This window comes from Lepidochelys kempii, chromosome 4, assembly GCF_965140285.1.
Source record: "Lepidochelys kempii isolate rLepKem1 chromosome 4, rLepKem1.hap1, whole genome shotgun sequence".
Taxonomy (NCBI): Eukaryota; Metazoa; Chordata; order Testudines; family Cheloniidae; genus Lepidochelys; species Lepidochelys kempii.
The window spans coordinates 115,867,546-115,888,589 of record NC_136383.1 but is presented as its reverse complement, the minus strand read 5'-3'; the positions used below and the strand labels follow the sequence as shown (position 1 = coordinate 115,888,589).

General features: G+C 42.3%; 1 protein-coding gene across 1 annotated transcript; it reads left to right on the top strand.

Annotated features, from left to right (window-relative positions):
• The first annotated feature begins 2,900 nt into the window (after positions 1-2,900).
• On the top strand, positions 2,901-5,603 carry CYTL1 (cytokine like 1). Its single transcript, XM_073340131.2, has 4 exons — positions 2,901-3,125; positions 3,220-3,264; positions 4,663-4,791; positions 4,956-5,603. The coding sequence occupies exons 1-4, from the start codon at positions 2,982-2,984 to the stop codon at positions 5,037-5,039; spliced, it is 402 nt and encodes a 133-aa protein (XP_073196232.1). The 5' UTR covers positions 2,901-2,981; the 3' UTR covers positions 5,040-5,603.
• Positions 5,604-21,044: the final 15,441 nt, after the last annotated feature.

Genomic DNA, 21,044 nt, shown 5'->3' with positions numbered 1-21,044 from the left:
ACGTTGTCTAATTAAAATATAATCATGCAAATTATTGCTACCACTGCTATATAATTGCAACAAATCTTATACAAAGTATAATATACGACCAGAAAGGGTTAAACAGCTTGCAGGCTGAATGTCTCAAAGCCAACCTTTAAAGTCATGTTAGAAATCATGTAAATGGTAATGAGGGCCATTCAATGTTAGAACTTTGAAATGTAAACCTATAGTGTTAGAAGTTAAAAAAGTTATACTAATAGTCTGTGTGTACTCATAAGTATTAGCCATGTAAACAGACAATTCTTGTCTGTCACTATAACTATTAATTCAGAGAGCAAAACGGAATATTAACATTTAGATGAATCTGGGTGAAATAATGTCATTGTCTATATGTCTCTTTGAAGTTTGTGACAGAGTGCCTAATGGATAAATTGCCCTATGTTAATTTGTGTAATTAGTTACTGGTGAGGTTTAGAAAACAGAAGCCTATTGTTTACCCAGGACTGTATGGTCAAGCGGATGCTAGACAACTGTATAAAAGACCCTTGGGTCCCAATCCTTTTTATCTGAGATCTGCTTAAGCTTCATCAGGGGAAGTTTGAGTCACCAGACTGAGATCCCAGTTATGCTGATACACTCTGAATGTGATATTGGACACTGGACTGTAGACTATGGACTAAATTCCAAAAGAACTCTTTGCAACTACAAAAGCTCACCACCTCTGCTATGAATCTGAGCCTCAAGAATTGAACTCGTCTGTATGTATATTGATCTTTTAACCACTCTTTCTTTTTAAATACATTTTAGTTTAGTTAATAAGAATTGGCTGTCGGCATGTATTTGGGTAAGATCTGGGATATTCATTAACCTGGAAGGTAATGTGTCCGATCCTTTGGGATTGGTAGAACCTCTTTTATATGATGAAAAAGATTTTCAGTAATTGTTTGTTCTTGACTTAGGTATCTGGATGGAGGCCTGAGGCTGGATCACTTTAAGGGAACTGCGTTGTTGGCTTCTGAGCAACCAGTGAGGTAATAAAGAATCTGTTTTGTGCTGGCTTGGTAAATCTAAGTACTGGAATATTCACCAGCTTTGGGGATTGTCTGCCCCATTCTTTGCAGTTCACTCTGAGTGACCTCAGCTGCCTCCCCTCCCAGGATCCTGGTCACAGTGGACTATGAGGGCAGCATAATCAGCTAATAAAAGTCCCCTGATTAGCACCTTTTTGACTTTAGTGAAGCTCTGAAGAGATACAAACAGCCTCCAACACAGGAAACCTCAAAGTCATGTATGATGGCCTGAAAAAAGCTCTAGGCCCCATTGTCAACAAGGTTGCCCCTCACAAATTGCACAGCAGTGAAATCCTTACAGATAAAAGCAAGCAGTTGTCTCATTGAACACTATTCAGAGCTATACACACAAGAAACATACATCACCAGCAAATCACTGGACAAAATACCAACTCTACAGGTCATGCCAGAGCTAGACGTGGAGCCCACTGTAGAAGAGCTAAGAAAGGCCACTGATTTTCTATCAAGTGGCAAGGCTCCTGGAACAGATGGCATCCCAGCGGAAATCCTCAAGTGAGGGAAAGACAGCCTACTACCATATCTTCATCATCTGCAACTTAAGTGTTGGAAAGAGGGTGAGGTACCACAAGAGATGCGTGACATAAATCAGCACCACTCTGTATAAAGATAAAAGGTGAAAAGGGCAACTGCAACAACTTCAGGAGTATCTCGCTACTAAGTATAGTGGGAAAAGCTTTTGCAAATGTCATCTTAGTACACCTACAACAGCTGGCAAATCATGTCTACCCTGAATCACACAGTGTGGATTTATGGCTGGAATATCAACTATAGACATGATAGTTTCTCTGGGTCAACCCTAGGAAAAATGCAAAAAGCAAAACCGACCATTGTACATCACCTTTGTGGACCTAACCAAAGCATTTGACAGTCAGCAGAGCAGGTTTATTTGCAATACTAGAAAAGATAGGATGCCCACCAACCCTGTTAAATCTTTATGTTCATTCCATGACAACATGAGAGCAACTGTCCAGTTTGACAGGTCCACTTTAGATAGCTTTGAGAAGAAAAGCTGAGTAAAGCAAGGATGTGTTCTTGCCCCTACACTCTTTGGAATCTTTTTTGTACTCCTGAACTGCATGTTTAAGGACATGAAAGATGGAGTGTATCTCCACAAAAGATCAGACAGGAAACTCTTCAACCTGTCACGACTTAAGTCAAAGACTAAAGTCAAAGGGTTACACTATCCCTTTACCATAAAAAAGGAAATTAATCGGAATCTGGTCAAGTGTTGGGAATTTTAGTATGAAACATATATTCTCCTTTTAATCTCAAAGTACTGAATATGTAGATAAAGACAATAGAAACAGTGACTGCAACAAACAAAAAAAACCCACTACACTCCCAGATTCAGCAATGTCTACGAGACCAGCAGAGGATGTGTGCCACTACAACCATTTTAAATGGTTTTCCATTTTAACTAATACAACAATATATGGCCCCCCATCTTGCTAGCATTTAGACTTAGAGAAACCTGTTTCTCTTTATGCACGTGAGCAATCACACAATGAGACTACTTGTGTGCATAATGGGAAGCATGTGCCTAAGTGGTTGCAGGAGTGGGGTCTGCAACTCCACAATAATCCTGTGTTGCTTATTACACATACTTGTGTTAGCCTTTAGATGGTTACTGGGTTGTTTTCTTTAGGGAATAAAGTGTACCAGTTGTGTTTGTTTGGTTATCCTCACTCCCTCCTTTCCCTGCTCCAGGACAGGAAAGTGCTAGCAGCTTTGGCTCTCAGGTTGGCAGGAAATTTAAAACGGCAGTGAGCCGCTGTTTGGACCAACCCCAAAACATTTTTTTCATTGATACAAGAGCCTATTTAAGGTGAGAGTCCACTTGTCAAACTTAGACTCCACTGAAACCTATCAGTAGTTGTGTAACCATTAACATTTGACATACTCTCCATAATGAAGATGCTGCTGAGTTTGGTTGTTCTGCTCTCTGTTTTTCTGTTGATTAGTTCAGCTCCTCCAACATGCTACTCAAGGATTCTATCTTTGAGCAAAGAAATCATGGCATCATTTAAGACTTTACAGAACACTGAACCTGTGGTGAGTTGATCTAAAACACTACTTAGATTGTTGCTTTTGAAACAAATCTCCCTAGGGAAAAAAAAAATGGCAACGTCTCTATTCTTTACTACAGGACCCCTGCATGGAGATGCTGCCCAACCTCTACTTGGACATACATGTAAGTTTACACTATTCCTTCTTTACAACCATGAATTAAAAGCAGCTAATGAAAAAAAGTGCAAGTATGGGACCTACTTTGAGTATGTATTGAAGCTACTTTTTGAAAGTCTAACCAGACTAGAGAGAAACAGTGAAAAGCAGCACTGTAGGATCTCATTTAAAAATGAAGATGTTTTTCCTGAAGGCTTTTTGTTGTGGTTTTTAAATTTTGGAAATGATTAAATCACCATTTAAGTGAATAACATTTGTATATTTATTATAATGGAATTTTACCAGCAAGTAATGTATTTATGGGAATGCATGAGAATAGTGAAAAGGTCAAAAGCAGAATCAAGACCATTGTGTCTTCTTTCCAGATGTGGCATATCTAGCTCATACAAATTGTTATTTTAACAAATTCAAGTGGAGGAGTGCATTGCTGAGCTGATTTTTAAAAAAGAAACCATCACTTCTTGAGCTCTCTGAAAGTTTTCCATAGGAGACAAACGAATGGCAGCAATAATAATAAATGCATGTCCATCCACCACAAAGGATGTGTGACATGTTCTTTTGTGCAAGCACCTTAAGTTCTAGTGCTAAGCAGTAGAATATGCTGTGTTATGCTTTCTTCACAAACAACTGGGAAAAACCCCTAAATTTTGCTGGAGGCAGCATAATCTAAAGAAGTCAGTAAAGGGCTGAGACCCAAGAACTCCTGGTTCTACTCCCAGCTTTGCCACTGACTCACTGCATGGCAAAGTGCAAGTAATTTAACTTCAGTGCCTCAGTTTCTCTGTTTTCAAAATGGGGATGGTAATTTATTCACCTGCTTTATAGGAACATGGTGAAATTAGTTAACATTTGTGCAGTATTTTGACAACATAAAGTGCTATGAACAAAGTTCCACCTGACCTTTACACCACTGTCCAGTGGGAATGAGGCAAATTATGACAAAGATCTTGGTTACTGTATATTGTAACAAACTGAGATGCTCCTATTGAAGGAATAGACCAAATTCTCCTGCATATAATTCCACTAACTCCAGAGGGTTATGCTAGTATTATCCTCTACTAGAGAGCATAAAAAGAAGCCAGTGATGCTATTGAACTATGAGAGCCAAGACTGGAGTGGGAGGGGCAGGGTCTATGCAGTTACCCCAGAATATCCTGTTAGACTGCATGGAATTAAGTGCCAGTAAAACACCAAGTCAGAGATGTAAAACAAAGAGGGAGCAGACAACCCTGTTATGAAATACTGATTGTTTATGTAATAAATAGTTTATTTAAAAACACATACACAGAGTTGGGAGTTCTCCATTCTGATGAAAGGGAATATTTCAGAGTGGCCAATGGGTAGTGCAAACCCACCAGTACTGCATCCAAACAGTTTTACAAATCACCCTTTCCATGCCTTGCAGAATTATTGCGTGTTGGCAAAACTCCGAAACTTTGTGGCATACTCCGCTTGCCAAAGAGTGCCACAAGTGAGTGCTCTGAAGGAAAAGATCCGGAGCCTGTACACCATTATGATCTCCTTCTGCAGGAGGGTATGTCAATGAACGTACATTGCTACTATAACATCTGCTTCCAGCCAGATCCAACTGCCATTGACTTCAGTGGAGTTGGATCAGTCCCTAACCTTGATATTTTCACTGTCTTCTGCCTCCTTATCACCCATTTATAAAACTAATCATTGCTCTTATTTCCCCAGGACTTAGTGTTCCTTACTGACGATTGTGATGCTTTGGAAATCCCTATCCTGTCTCCTACTGATCCCTCTGTCATTCAGAGCTAAAAGAAAGTCAGACCACAGGAAGTACCTGGGATGGTTTAAAGGAAGCCAAGAGCCACCCAAAAAATGCAATCAACTACAACATTAACAACCTTGTTCTTTTTCAAGCACACCAGCCCTATTATCTCAGGCCTACCCATGTTTCTCAGCCTTGGCAGGAAATGATCTGCATGCCTTGCATACCTATCAAGCTGCTAGCAAAACTATGGTTAGAAAGCATTTTAGTCATTTGGCATTTGATGTTTCAGTTTAGCCAAATTAGAAAGTATGTTTTGTTTGATCAGAAATTAAATGCTGGGTTTGTTACTCTTTCATGAATAACTACATTCATACAAAGAAAAATATGATTCATATTTTAACTTAGTGGTTCCTCTCGAGGTAAACTTGCGATTGTCTGTTTTTTCTAAAGCAATTGGTAGAAGAAGTGTTAGTCTGTACTCACAGATGTCTCTGTACTTTTATAGTTTGTATACATGTATATTGATTGCTTTTAGTGTCAACCTTGTATGTATCAAAAATAACCCTTCAGCCAGTGGAAATCTCAGTGAAAAACTAAATTAAAAAATCCTTCTATCCAGAGAAGTCAGCATCACATCATGTCCATTTCATGTACACACTGAAAGATATCATCCCTCTAGCTTTTTTTTCCCCACAATCACCCCATAACTTGGGGTTTTTCCCCCCAGCATGAGCGGTCTTTAGTTTTGTTTCCATGGCAATGCAAACATTTCCATGCCTGCAGAATGAAGCTGTGCTTAGAAAGGTCATCAAGATGTGTTTTTAAACATTTTAGGAAACAGCCATTTTTAAATGCTAACTTTATTAGTACTACTATATGAATATTCATTTTTAATTCAGTTTCTGTGTTACGAAAATTTAGCTTGGTGAGAGCAGTTTCGGAAGCTTATTCAGAACTTTGAGTGATAATTGAGTCATAGAAATAGAATACATATATTGGATATAAAGAGCCAGACTGGAAACTCCATGAAAGCATCCCATCTAGTAGGAGGGCTTAGTGGCCCTGAAATGTGTACAGGGAGTGAGCCCCTCCCCTTCCAACCTTGCAGATCCTGGGGACCCACTTAGAAGAAACTCTGAGACCCATGGAAGTGGCCGCTATATACACAGATGGTCCTTCCTCAATTCTGTGCTACTGGTTCCTCCTTCACGAGCCTTGATGCTGGTGGTTGGTGCGTTGTTCTCAGTTGTTACCAGCTCTCATGATTTTAATTGCCAATCTCAGTGTCGGGTATTTGTTGAAAGCCCCAGCTCCTGGAATCATGTGATTGTGAGAATCTCAACTTTCATTTAAAAAGACAAAAGTTCCTAGCCCTCTTGGCTGCAGTGAAAAGCTTGGAACCATGAACCCCAAAGGCTCAAGAGTCATCAGGCAACTAAAAAGAACCCTCAAATTATCTTTTTTTAAGAGTCAAGGTTTAGGGGATAGGAAAGAACTGACATGTTTTTGGAACATTTGGGGTTACCCAATACCACAGAAACTATAGTCCGTTCTCAGCTGTGGCATGCAGCACTCGGTTCCGCTCTATGAAGGGAGGGATAGCTCAGTGGTTTGAGCATTGGCCTGCTAAACCCAGGGTTGTAAGTTCAATTCTTGAGGGGGCCATTTGGGATCTGAGGCAAAAATTGGCGATTGGTCCTGCTTTGAGCAGGGGGTTGGACTAGATGACCTCCTGAGGTCCCTTCCAACCCTGATATTCTATTCTATTCTAAGAGGGGCCATTAGAATTCTCCAGCTCCTTCTCACAGATTTACATATCAATAACAGCTGCTCCCCAATGTTTGATCACATTGGGGCTGCTCATGACCAGGAGCACAATCATGCATAGAGTTCTTGGGGAGATGGGTTGCACCTACTGGATTAGGTTCTGAGGAGGGAGAATGTTCTAGTGTTTAGAGAAAGGAACTGGAATCAGGACTCCTACATAATGTTCCAACAGAGGCCTTTGTGTGACTTTGGACAAGTCAATGTAACTTCTCTGTGCATCATTTTACTTATCTCTAAAATTAGTATAATATTTTCCTGCCTGACAATAGTGCTCCGAGTTTAATTAAAAGGATGTGATATTTTCAGAAAGGCAAAGTATTGAAGTATAAATCAAAAATTACCATATAGATTAATGAAGATCTAAGCAGAAATAAAATATGCCTACAGAAATCAAAATGAGCTTGAGAATTCCAATAAAAAAACATTGCCATAAGCAAGAAAGACTAACTCCTTTGCTTGAAGGATAAGTTTGACCTTGACCTTTGACTCTATTCAGGTGCGTTGAGTGTGTATTATTTACCTCTCAGCAGTCCCATGTATTCTGAATATGAGATTTATTTGAAAGCCATCCCAAGAACTTCTATAACCCCAGAATATCCTGTTTGACTGCATGGAATTAAGAGCCAGTAAAACACCAAGTCAGAGATGTAAAACAAGCAAAATGAGAGCGAGGTGGTCCCCCTCCACCTTCATATTTGGATCTCAGCCTCTTCCCATTTGTGTATTATCTGAAAAATCTTTATATAGAAAGGCATCTATAAAACCCTAAGGCTTTATCTACACTAGAGAAATACAATGTGCTAACCACCATTTCATTCCCCTGCCATGCCTGGAATACCGCCCCCACCCCAAATGTACACATGTATTCCCCAAAATTCTCCTAACAATGCACAGTCACCCACACAACCTTTTGGTTTAGCCCTGCTTCCAAACAAGACTCACCACCATGTGATCTTCAACTAGTGCACTGCCAGTGTGGATTTAAGTGCTGACTTAACAGTCGTAGTGGTGCAAATAGTCCTTCTCCAGCCACACCACAGTGGGCTGATCACTGCCTAGGTTGTTTGTCTAATGTGTTTTCTGTTCAAGCCTCTTCCCTCTATGGAAAGTACTATACACCCCTTAGAACTCATTTGTAAGCAATTTGCCAGTCTAACTTTTTTGATAGCATTGACCTAAGGTCAACTCCTTTAGCAGCACGTGTGTGTCAGAAGAAAACGATTAGCATGCTGGCAGCAGGCCAGGCAGAGCACAAGTACTGGTGTCTCTCGGGGGAATCCAAGAAATTGAGTCACAGCTGAACTCTGATAAACAAAAACCACTCATCTATAATTAAGTGTCTGAGCACTTGGACATTTGGTTTAGCAAGCCGTGCTGGGGAAGATCTTAAGGGCCTTACAGTGCAACACAACGAAGCCCCTGATAATAATAGCCAATCCTGGGCAGAGGGGAACATCTGCCCATTTTGGGAAGACCTAGACTTGACCTTCAGTGCAGCCTCATGTGCTACTAGACAGTATAGATCAGGGATCAGCAACCTTTGGCACACAGCTTGGGGGGCCGAGCCAGTTTGTTTACCTGACGCGTCCGCAGGTTCAGCCGATCGCAGATCCCACTGCCCGCGGTTTGCTGCTCCAGGCCAATGGGGGCTGTGGGAAGTAGCACGGGGCGAGGGATGTGGTGGCCGCCACTTCCTGCAGCCCCCATTGGCCTGGAGCAGCAAGCCACTGCCAGTGGGAGCTGCAATTGGTTGAACCTGCGGACACGGCAGGTAAACAAACCGGTCCGGCCCACCAGGGGGTTTACCCTGGTGGGCCGCATGCCAAAGGTTGCCAATCCCTGCATAGGTGCCAACTTCTCCTGGCGCTGGTGGGTGCTTGACCCTCACCCTGCAACACCTCAACTCTACCCCTGCCCTGCCCCTATTTCAACCCCTTCCCCAAAGTCCCTGCCCCAACTCCACCCCCTCCCTGCCCCTATTGGACTCCTTCCCCAAATCCCCGCCCCACCCCCGCCTATTCCTCGCCTCCTCCCCTGAGCATGCTGCATTCCCACTCCTCCCCCCTCCTTCCCACAGCTTCTTACGCTACAAAACATCTGTTTTGAGGTGGCAAGCGCTGCATGGAGAAGTGGGGATGCGGTGTGCTCAGGGGAGGAGGTAAGGCGAGGTGAGCTGGGGCCGGGAGCTTGGCTGCCGGTGGATGCAGAGCACCCAAAAATTTGTCCCCATGGGTGCTCCAGCCCCAGAGCACCCACGGAGTCTGTGCCCATGGATCCCTGGTATAGATGCTCCCTGTACTGCAATGCTGAGGGATAAGGAAAGGGCAGAGGAGAAGGGTTGCTCCATAGTCCTGGCAGACCAGCGATGAGGAGCTGGACTGTAAAATGCCTAAGAACATATCAATACCTAAGGACAGGGCTGGATTTCCAATTAGACACAGTAGGCACTGGCCTAAGGGTGCCAGCGTTCTAGGACCATCTAAAAGTTGTGGGGTTTGGTTTTTTTTAAATACAGACATGAAAGTCAGCCGCAGAGGCAGGGGAGGCGGGAGAGGAGGAGGACATGGAGATGCAGGCCCTGAAGATGCTGTGCCTAGGGGTACGGAAGGTGCAAATCCAGCCCTGCCTGAGGTCCACAGATAGTATCAGAGGCAATGACCAATCCAGGTTGGGAAGAGGAATTAGGAGACTAGGAATCCTCTACAGCGGATATATACAGCAGTTCATTGTAATATATACCAATGGCGACTGACTTTTGCAGGGTCGGGGGATAATGGAAGGGACTTCTGGGCTCCAGTGAACACTGAAGTTATCTATATAAAATGGACATATGGTATCTGGCCTTACATGATGGGGGAGGTAGCCCCACTTGGGGATGGAAATACCCACTCCCTCCCTTCACATTTGCAAAGTGCAAGCAATAGCTACTGAGCCCCTCCCTCAACCCACTTTGGTACCCCCTCACCCAACTGTCAGCTGCATGAGCGGATGTCCCGGCAATGGCAGATGTGCCCACCAGCTTGTTGAGCTACACCCTAGGATCAGACCACAATGGGGTACAAGTAGGGGATTTCTCTACTCTATTTGAATTGAATCCCATGACCCTATCTTCAGGCTTCTCCCACATTATTCCCATTCCCCCCATATTCCTTCCCCCACTTTAGGCTTATATTATATTTGTGAGGGAAGTCTAATCTGATGCCTTTACTATTTCTAGTCCCAGGGCAAAGGGTCTTTCAAGAAGGCTCTAGAACTGGAGACTGAACAGAAATTGTTACTTTTGTATGGCTAGTGACTTTAGCGTTTCTTAATTTTCATGACTGCACCACCGTTGGTACAATCTCATTCATTTACCAATGGTTCAGTTCTCCCATGTCGATACAGCCTTCGTCTGCGTGAGCTGGGAGAAGAGGCTGGGTGGTATTTACACCAGGCATTCTAGATTGGATTTTAACAGCTTATCCATTTCCACTTAGTGTTTTATCTTATTCCCAGAATCAGTTCTGTCTGATCTTTGAAGTGCTTTCCCACTAAGTTACATTCCCAGTGGGTTCAACTCAGACTTTATCTGGTCTCAAATGCCATCTTTAATGGAAAAAAATACTGAAAGCAGAGCCAACACTTCTATTTCACAGCAGCATACAGTGGCCCAGTTCATCCCAGTGAGATCCATGGGCAGGAAAAGCACCATGTGAAAGATGCACAGGCACTTGTGTAGCACAGTTCCTCTCTTCTTAGGTCTCAGTGGAGGGTGCTCTTCAGGATCAGTGGAGGGGTAAGGAGCAGGGACTGGGCAGGAATTAGGGAGACACATTTTAGTTGCCGTGCACCTCATGTAGTCATTTTACATCAGTGCAAAGCAAGTGTAAAATGCTACAAAATTCAATTGGTAGCAATCTATGTTCACGTTGCACCAGCGTACAATGACTGCAAAAGGTGCAGAGCCATGAAGAACCTGGCCCATTGTCTGTCCACTCGCTTTGTGGAAAAAGTAAAAGTAATAAATCCTGGGGCTAGATGATCTTTCCCTGGATCCCCTCTGCATGCAGCAAACCCCATGCAAGATCACTCCCTAGGATAACCACCGGCAAAGAAAGCGGTGCCATGGCGATAGGGTGTGGAATGGGAATGCCCACAGGTAGGGCAGAAGAACACCGCCCACCTTTGGCAACACCTTGAGTTCTCCTGCCCCTTGTCACCCCTCTCACTCCATTTTCTCCACTGGGGAAAGCTTTGTTTTAATCAGGTTATTGTTGCTTCCTTTACTTGGTCTGTCTCCTTACACTTAGTCCTAATTAAAGCTAGTCTGTGAATGGGGGAGCAGGAGGAGGCTGCAGCAAGATTGTTCAAAACCTTTAATTTTCATCTTTTGGCAACATTGCGTGTTCTGAAAAGTGCTCCAATCAGCTTCGTTCCCAATTCTCTAGAAAACCCCACCCTATGGTTAGTTGTTCAAGAGGCTAATGTTTGCCGAACTCCCCATCCATTGGGCTCAATGCAGAGAGTTGGGCCAATGCTGGGTGCTTTTGAAAATCCAACCCCACATCCTTTACATTAACTGGGTAGAAACGATACTCTTATTTTTCATTTGAATCCAAGAAAATTGGAGGTAACAAACTGTGTTCCATTGGTCTGATGGGGATTTGCTGGATACAGAACACAGACCAAATTCACCCGTATGCAATTCCACTGAAATAAACAGGATTAGACTAGAGATGGGTTTGACCTGGTGTGTTTTAATCCCTTGTATTACTATTTCTTTTTATATGAATTTGTCCAAACTACATACAACCATGGTCTCCATTCCCCTGTGTTTTGTGACATCTCTGGGCAGTGCAAACCAAGGACATGATTTAGCTTTTTCCAAATGCTTTGCTAAATCTCCAGGAATATAGCTTTGAATGTTATTTTGCAAATATTTACCCACTAAGGTTATCTACACATCCCCATCCCCAGAAAAGTGTTCTAGGGTGGTAGTAAGCTGCTCAATGCAGATCCAAACTCCAAAGAATGACCACCACGTTCACTTGCAAAAACTCTTGGACTTACCTATATTCTCCCCTTAGACTTACAGTAAACAGCAACCCTGAATTACTGCCCTAAACTGTATTGCCTGCCAGCCAGCAAAATTCAAACAGTAAGGGAACTGCTGCTATCTCTTGAAGCCAAAAACATAAGTGTCGCCTCTGCCCCCAGATCAGAATAAGATTGTGATCTCATGAAAACAAATTTTCCTTATCTTCTATGCCTGTGTCCATTTTAAAAGCCTCAGCACTGAAGAAAAGCACATCCTTGGGTGACGTAATATGGCAGTTAGAAAACGATAAGCTCTGAAAATAAAGCCAATAAAAAAAATCTCTTTTGAGAAGCACAAAGATAAAAAAGGATGTCTAGACAATTTGAATGTGCTTAGATTTTACAATGATTTTGAGTCTAAACAAGTGGGAAAATTAAGAGAATCCGTCCCCTATATATTTTGTGAAGAATGGGAAGATGTGTTTTATTTGATCATATAATTCAGACCAGATATTTGTTCTATCAAGGCATAGAGCATAAGTTTACGTGTCCCTTCTGAAGACTCTGGACCCATTCTTATACTTTAGAGTGATGTTTGCTAACATATGCAGGAAATATTCTACACATAGGAGTAAGGCGTAAGTATGCTCCACATGTTAAGGTACATCTTCACTTGGAGCTAGGATTCTTAGTTTGCGTAGGCATACTCAAGCTAGTTCTCACTGAGCTGGTGCCATAAAAATAGTAGAGTAGCCAGGGTATCATGGGCAGCAGCAAGGGGTGGCACTGGCTAGCCACGCCATGTACAAACCTGCCTGAACCCCAGGGATATGTACATGAAGCAGCTAGCCTGTGCTACCCCTGCTACACTATCATTTTTAGCACCCTAACTCAAGGAGAGCTAGCTTAAGAATGTCTGTGCGAGCTGGGAATCACACCCACAGCTCCAAGTGGAGATTCCCCCTCAGCCAAGAAAAAAGAAAAAGTCCCCACAGATACACACGTCCAGTAGCTACTCCCACTATTATGGGGCCTGATCCAAAGTACACTGAAGTCAATGGGAGTTTTCCATGGACTTCAGCTGACTTTGGATCAGGGTCATACTGCAGAGACTATATACTTCGTACAATACATTAGAAATGATACACTATCAGGCTACTACAGAGATTACCTTACACCATAAGAAACAAGCCCAACAGAGGGAGATGCTTTTTTTCCTGAAAGGCTTATTTTGTCTTCTTTACAGTGTAGAGACCAGGGAAAGGAGGAAGAGAGCTTTTTTTTCATCCTGACCACAACTTATAGATTTAGGGCTCATTTATTCACTATACCCACTGAACCACAGTGGCAACTCTGCATAGCTTTAACACCTCCAGGGAAAGCTCTCTGAAACAGTTTCCTCCTCTGTGAATTCAGGTAAGTCATTTACCTCATAAGGGTGAGAGTTAGCTAGCTATTTTAAGGGGTATGTAAGTGTGAAACACCAGCACAGTGTTATCTTGGGGCATCTTTATTATCTTGTCATCTCATCTTGGTGTTCTGGGTTTGTACTAGGCGCTGTACAATTAGGTCCTGAACCATACGGCTGCTGCAATAAAAATAACAAAGGCTCAGTCACTTTTTTGGGGGGCAGAGGGATACAGCACCACACTGAGGGCATAATTCTTCCTAGACCTTCCAGGGATGCTGGGGGCACATGAATACTGCTACATCCCTTCAGGGCTGGACCATACTCATCACACTTTGTTGGGCCTAGTCTCTGGCCCTTTCTCCAGTACAGTCCCATGAGAAGCTGGTTCTATATTGATATTAAGGCATAAAAAGCTGAAGAACAAATCAAGGCTACATTTTTAAAAGGAACTTTTCAGCTTCCTCTTGCAGTGGGTGGGGGTTGAAATAGGATGTTAAAATGGAACAGACTATGGCACATATTTGAGATGGGCACCCAATCTATGTAGAGACATAAGCAACGTCACCACCATGTTTTCTAGACATGGTGGCAGCAGGCTAAATCTTGAACCTTACCAGGCAGCAGGCTAAATCTTGAACCCATTTATAGACCAGGATTTCATTGTGCAAGGTGCTGTATAACATAGAACAAAGACAATCCCTGTCCCAAGGAGCTTACAACACACAGTACATACACCACCATTTAATTTAGCTATGTCCACGTGGCATTCGACATCACATAGTGCAGCAGTGTGGGAGAGGGGAGATTTTGGCCACAGACATGAAGACAAATTCCTACCATTCATGGGATCTTTGAGAATCCTGCAGAGCTGACAGGAACTCAGTGCTAGACCCTCCACTGGTGTAAATGCCCCTAGCTCCATTTACCTCAGCAGAAGCTTTCAGGTGCTCAGCACCTTTGAAAACCAGGCTACTTATCAAGCAGCCTGACTTCAGGCACTTATTAATCTTTCTGATTAATTATGACTGTCAATTATTCCCTAGAGTTCTTCATGCCAGGCATCTTGAAATGGCACCTGCCCATTCTTCATCTAGGACAGGTGGTAGGAAGAAAAAGGGTCAATGCAAAAACATTGTGTCATCTTGTTTACTCAGCTAAAGTCCTTCAGCGATGCTTTTCTTTATGTGACAGAAGGATGTGGGCCAATGGTTTTCCTCTGCCTTCTTTGATTTGGTTTAAATCAAATTTATTTTTAAATGTCTGTCATCACTAAAAGATTCATGCCTAGAGTGAAGTTATGCAAATGGAATGATTCTAATCATTACTACCTTCAAAAGGAGAAGCACAGAGATGTACTCAAAAAAATCCAATGATAGTGTAATTACGTTATCAAGCTTTTTCAGCCATTTCTTTATACATAAACAACAACTACTTTTCACATATATAGAATTTCATCAGTATGGTACAAAACTAGGCAAGTAGCCTAGACAGATAAAGAGGAGATCTCAAAGTGCATTACATACAATTACAGGTTTCAGAGTAACAGCCGCGTTAGTCTGTATTCGCAAAAAGAAAAGGAGTACAATTAGTTATTCCTCATAGTACTTCAGAGGAAAGAAAAAGAGCTGCAGAGAGGTTGACACCTGAGGGCTTGTCTACACTTGTGCTACAGCAGTGCATCTACAGCTGAGCTGCTGCAGCACTTCAGTGTAAACACAACCCATGCTGAGGGAGGAATTCTGCTGTCAGTGTAGGTAACCCCCCAGAGGTGGTAGACTGGAAGTATTCTTCCATTGACTTAGTGCTATCTACATTGGGGGATAGGTTGGCTTAACTCCATCACCTAGAGGTGTGGATTTTTCACACCCCCGGGTGATGTAGGTATGCCACTGTAAGTTCCAAGGGTAGACAAGTCCTACATTTGAAAAGTTTAGTTTTTAAGACACAAATTAGGCTGCTTGTTTAGCAACCTAAATATGGTTTTATGGACCTAACTATGAATGTTGTGGCATAAATGACTTGCCCAAGGTCACACAGCAAGTTAATGACACAGCCAGGAGTAGAATGATCTCATGTTCTCATTATTACCTTTACCTATTCTCCCTGAAAGAGGGAGGCATATCCCTCTGGTTACTTACAGACATCCAGTGTTTTTCACACTGCACTGGAGCTGATTAATGTAGCATTGCATCTAGCATCTCTGGGGTCAAAGCTACGTTTCTGCAAAAGTTTGGTTCAGAATGGTTGCTCAGTTTCTTGTACCAAAACTGGTTTCAAGAGAGTTTTACTCCATGTCAGATCTCTCCACCAGCCCATAGGTTACATGTTCCCAGTCAGACATACTGGTTCCAGTGGGTTCATACAGTTCATGTGAGTTTGTGAGAAGCAGGACCTAATGGTCACAGTAGAAAACACTTCGCTCATTTGACTTCAGTGAACAGCATCTAAATTTTAGCAGCAAATAGCAGCTTCAGAATAGCCTCAGATCAGAGCCTCAGCTCTGACAGGCAGTTTGTGGATGCACAACATTCAAATCAAACACTGCTGATTTGCAGATCCAAGTCAAAATCTGACACCAGCACTCAGATTGTAGAAGGAAACAACTAACCAAGGCTTTGGCTGCCTGCAGTCTGGCAGTGAGCTTAATTGGACAGTAAGGGCCTGGGTCTCCTTTGCCTTACCTATGTAATTGAATAACTTCATGAAGTTAAAGGGGAACAACTCTCTCCCATGATTGTAAATGAGAGAACAAGCAGGTTCAGGGAAATGTAGTGAAGATACAAGATGGGGTGGATGGAGGGGCACGGGAGAGACACAGACAAGCAGCTTCACTCACGGCATTAGAGTTAGATTTTCATCTTGTCTCTTAATGACAAATCATTTATTTTTATATAACAAGCCAGTTTGTTGCTGCAGAGAGGATATAGGATCAGGAGTGGCCCATCAGAAGCTCTCTCTTAAAAAGCATTACAGAATAGGAACACTTGAGCCATTGAATTATGCAAGAGTCTGCCACAGTAACTGATAAACAAATGTTGGTTTCAGTCTCAGTGGCCAATGGTTGTTTACATCACAGCCTAATCTGCAGTGCGTGGAGATCTATTCTCATTGGGATCTCTTTTGGATGTTCTGGTACTTTGGTTCTCCTGCCTTCTGTTGTAGAGGGAAAATCTGACATCTGAGAAAGATGAGGTAAAGCAGCTAAGACCCTTCCATACCCATTGAAATCAAGTGCTCAACACTTTGTAAGATTCAGCCTCCCCCTAGATGAGCTCATGCAAATTAGAGATAAGAAATCCTGGTAGTTCATTTTGTGCCATTGGGCACAACTCATAGTAGGGGTTAATTCAGAGCCACTTTGCCTTAGAGGCACATTCTGTATTGCAGAACTCCTGAGCATACAGAAGCTGGGTGTCACCCCTTGGTTCCCTTTGTGAGGTGCACATTATTGTCCCCTGTACAGCCAGCTAGATCTGCTAGCTAGAGAGTGCTGAGAGCAATTTATGATCCTTACCTGCTTTCCTCTCTTTCTGGTTCCCAGAAGACTAGGGAGTAAGCAGTCCCTGTGCTCCCCAAAGTACAGGGGCTTCAATTCTGCCCTTACATGATCTGTGTAAGAGTGAGGAGGCTTCCTACACCCTCTCCTACCATTGCTCAAGCATGTGATGGCCGAGCACAAACTGTCCTTTGAATTCTGGGATGTGATTCAGCTGAGGATGTGTAACAAACTGGCCCTCTTAATCTTTTCCTATTTGGGGCAAGTTGATTTGTAAAGAGACTAGTAACCTAAGTTCACTTCTTCAATTTAGAAAACATGGGTTTAGTCCCAGCAGTTGAGCTCCACTAAAGAGAACATTTCTGAGATAGAATTACCATTGAAACTGATCAATTATGATGAAAGAAACTAGAGTCTCACAATTACATTGAAAGCAGCCACGTCAGCAACCATAACTTAGACCATTTAAACCAAAAACCAAACCCAAAAAAATGAGACTTCCCTGAAATAATTTTGGACTGGTTACTCTCATCACATTTCTGCTGGTTTTACAATCAAAGTTCTTGGCACTTTACTACACTTACTTTTCAACCATCCACCAATTTATGACTTTTGGAACCACATCCAGATTGTGGCTCAAAAACTTGCTGGGTAAGTGGTCTTTTTTCCATTTATTTCATTGATTCTGAAACTCTCCAACAACCGAGTTAAGCCCTGGTATTAAAAAACTAAAATATTTTGAGAACACAGATGCCGAAGATCATTATGGATAGTTGGAAGGAGATCGTGGTAACAAACAAGGGCAACTGGCTCAGTTTTGCCTGCATAAATCTGGAGTATGATGTAAATGATTTCCAAATTTAATTTTTTATATCCAAGTTAGATATCTGAGCTCTAATGAAGAAATAAAACCATCCAGACTTAGTCACAATGAATGCACGCTATTATGAACTTTTTTTTGCCAATCATTTTAATGGACCCGTTCAGTTGAGTCTTCCAAATCCAAACAATGATAGAAATGATGAGTAGCAAAGACCCATTATGTCACAGAAGCTAAAAGGTAGCAAAACCATATTGGGATTATCTCTGTGAAGTTGCAGAATTGTCCCGACAGTACATCTTCTAACGTTTTTAAAGCCTGGACAAAGAGCAAGAAGTCTCAAGAGTCTGACACCTTTTCTCATGCCAAGTAGCATTTTACTTCACAAGTGGTCCTACTAACTTCAGTAGAATTACTTTACGGTATCATAACCTGGCCCCAAGTTAAGCAGCTTCTACTACCTTCTTCTAATGACTATTCCACAGCCCAGTGGGCTGCATCACAGGGTCAAAGTTTTTCTGGATACTCAGAGTAAACTAGAGTTGGTCAAAAATTTTAGAAATGTTTCAATTAAAAAAAATTGAGGAACAAATTCTCTAATCAGCTCTACCAAATTCTCCCTTTTGTAGAGGCCCTTCTCAGATTTCCACATTTGCCAAATATCTTCAGAGCAGCCCACCTTCAAATATCCATCATAAGAAAGGCTTTTGTCTCTTATAAACAGGAAAGAGACATTACTTATAATATTTACTTCAGGGAATTATGCTTCTCCTGCAAAAATCTCTATTGTTTGTGATCACCTGGGTTCTAAGACAGGTTTCAGAGTAACAGCCGTGTTAGTCTGTATTCGCAAAAAGAAAAGGAGTACTTGTGGCACCTTAGAGACTAACCAATTTATTTGAGCATGAGCTTTCGTGAGCTACAGCTCACTTCATCGGATGCATACCGTGGAAACTGCAGCAGACTTTATATACACACAGAGATCATGAAACAATACCTCCTCCCACCCCACTGTCCTGCTGGTAATAGCTTATCTAAAGTGATCATCAAGTTGGGCCATTTCCAGCACAAATCCAGGTTTTCTCAGAGTTTTACTCATGCTAAATGTTGACAGCATGCAGTGATCTGTTTCCCTACAACATTTCAAAAGATGCATGTTCCTTTTCTTGATGACTTCCTACCCCTTTTTGAGAGTCACTTTTCATGCTAGGAATGTCCCCCTAAGGGCATGCTTCTGGTTTTTATCTCACCTGGTCTTGCTTCCAGCTTTTTCTTTTATCACACTTTTGAAAGTGTCCTAGCAGTGCTTCATAATGGGAGGGTTCTGTTCCTCAGAGAGAGAGCAGAGATCATTAAGTTAATACTATTACCTCTCCCAGGCAATTATGAAGTGATGAGAAAAGAGAAAATCCATAGTGATAAGAAAAGGAGTACAGACTAACACAGCTGTTACTCAAAAATCCATAATGTCTCTCAAAGCCCTTAGGCATCCATGTCCCTGGATAACAGAACCATAGAACTGGAGGGGATCTCAACAGGTCATCTAGTCCAATACCCTGCACTCAAGGCAGGACTAAGTAATAACTAGACCACTGCTAACAGGTGTTTGTCTAACCTGTTCTTAAAAACCTCCAATGATGGAGGTTCTACAACCTGTCTAGACAATTTTTTCCAGTGCTTAACCACCCTGACGGTTAGAAAGTTTTTCCTAATGTCTAATCTAAATCTCCTTTGCTGCAATTTAAGCCCATTAACAGAAAGAATTGTTGTCAGCTAAGTGCTACTGCTCTGCAGGGGAGCTGATGGCCCACCAAAGGCATTATCTTCTTTCTCTGAGGAAATGGAACACTCACCAAGCAGGTCAAGCCTTTCTGATGTGGGATATTTGAGGTGGGCTGCAGGAGCAGGCGACTGTGACCCTGAGTCAGTGGAGCATCTGCTTAAATTCATTCCTGTTCAGCTCAGCATTTAGAAGCGGACTTAAGTGCTCTGCTGAATTGGGGTGCAAGACTGTACATTCCTGTAACATAAAGCCTTGTCACAGGTACACGTTTCTCTTCGATTTATCAAATAATAATTGGACTACTTCAGCAAACACTTTACACTACTTCATTATTAACCCTGGTCATTCTTGCTGCTCTAATGTGATGGCTATACTAGCATGTTTATTTAAGCTGTTCTGCTGAAGGAATATGAGGTTTTACTTATGTCCAGCAAAGTCACAATCCCATTTATATAAGTGCACTGTTAAAAGTTAGAATCTTACAGACAGCTTATTAATAATTAATGGTAACGAGCACTAACAGAAGTATGTTATGGCCCGGTACAATAAGAAAACCATGCAATAAGGTTAGGCCTGGAGTAACTTTATTTACTCCGAGTTCAAGGGGCTATTCCCATGAGTAAAATTACTCATGTACCTCAGTGTCTACAATAGTGGGTCCATATTGTATAAACTGAAAAAAGAAATTAACATTAAAGTTAGTTTCAGAGTAACAGCCATGTTAGTCTGTATTCGAAAAAAGAAAAGGAGTACTTGTGGCACCTTAGAGACTAACCAATTTATTTGAGCATGAGCTTTCATGAGCTACAGCTCACTTCATCGGATGCATACCGTGGAAACTGCAGCAGACTTTATATATACACAGAGAATATGAAACAATACCTTCTCCCACCCCACTGTCCTGCTGGTAATAGCTTATAAGCAGGACAGTGGGGTGGGAGGAGGTATTGTTTCATATTCTCTGTGTATATATAAAGTCTGCTGCAGTTTCCACGGTATGCATCCGATGAAGTGAGCTGTAGCTCATGAAAGCTCATATTAAAGTTAGTATAGACCAGTCAGTGGAGAGTAGAAAGAAAAATCACACGCAATTGAGCATTTCCTTTTCAAAATTCACTACTACACACAGACTTATATAGTTAGTGGTATTGCAGGCAATGCCTAGAGGCCATAGTTGAGGGCAGGACCCCATAGTGGTGGGCAGAGAATCTCTGCCACAATTAATTTACTGCCTTAATCAAGAGTGTCAAATATACAGCGCACTAGCTGGATTTGACCCACAGAATGTTCTTATGTGCCCTGAATAACCTATTCAAAGTCTGGAGAAACTATGTTTTAATTTTTAAAAAGTAAGTTTCTAGCCCAAATAGCTACAGAGATGACCTTCCAAACATGACCCAAGCGTAACTAATGCAGTAATGTCTGCCTTGGTCTGCATGAAACTGTGACTCAGAGGGGGCAAACTCCCCCTGTACCCTAATCATCAGATTAGAGTGTCTGCTTGTCACAGGGTTCCACTCACCACTGGGCACCTCCTTCTGGTTGCTCTGTGGATTAGCTCCTTCCAGGTCTGATGCCTCCTTCTGCTGCTCATCCGCTTGCCCTGCTGCGCCTCTCTCTCTCTCTGCAACACAGAGTGCTTTCTCTTCATGGCTTGGTCCTCTGACCAGGTCACTATGTGTTTCCCCCCTGCTGG

Excerpts from the sequence above, each read along its gene's own strand:
- CYTL1 (XM_073340131.2), top strand. The coding sequence starts at position 2,982 with ATGAAGATGCTGCTGAGTTTGGTTGTTCTGCTCTCTGTTTTTCTGTTG. Across the intron at positions 3,265-4,662 it reads ACCTCTACTTGGACATACAT|AATTATTGCGTGTTGGCAAA; the intron begins GTAAGTTTACAC and ends CATGCCTTGCAG. Across the intron at positions 4,792-4,955 it reads TGATCTCCTTCTGCAGGAGG|GACTTAGTGTTCCTTACTGA; the intron begins GTATGTCAATGA and ends TTATTTCCCCAG.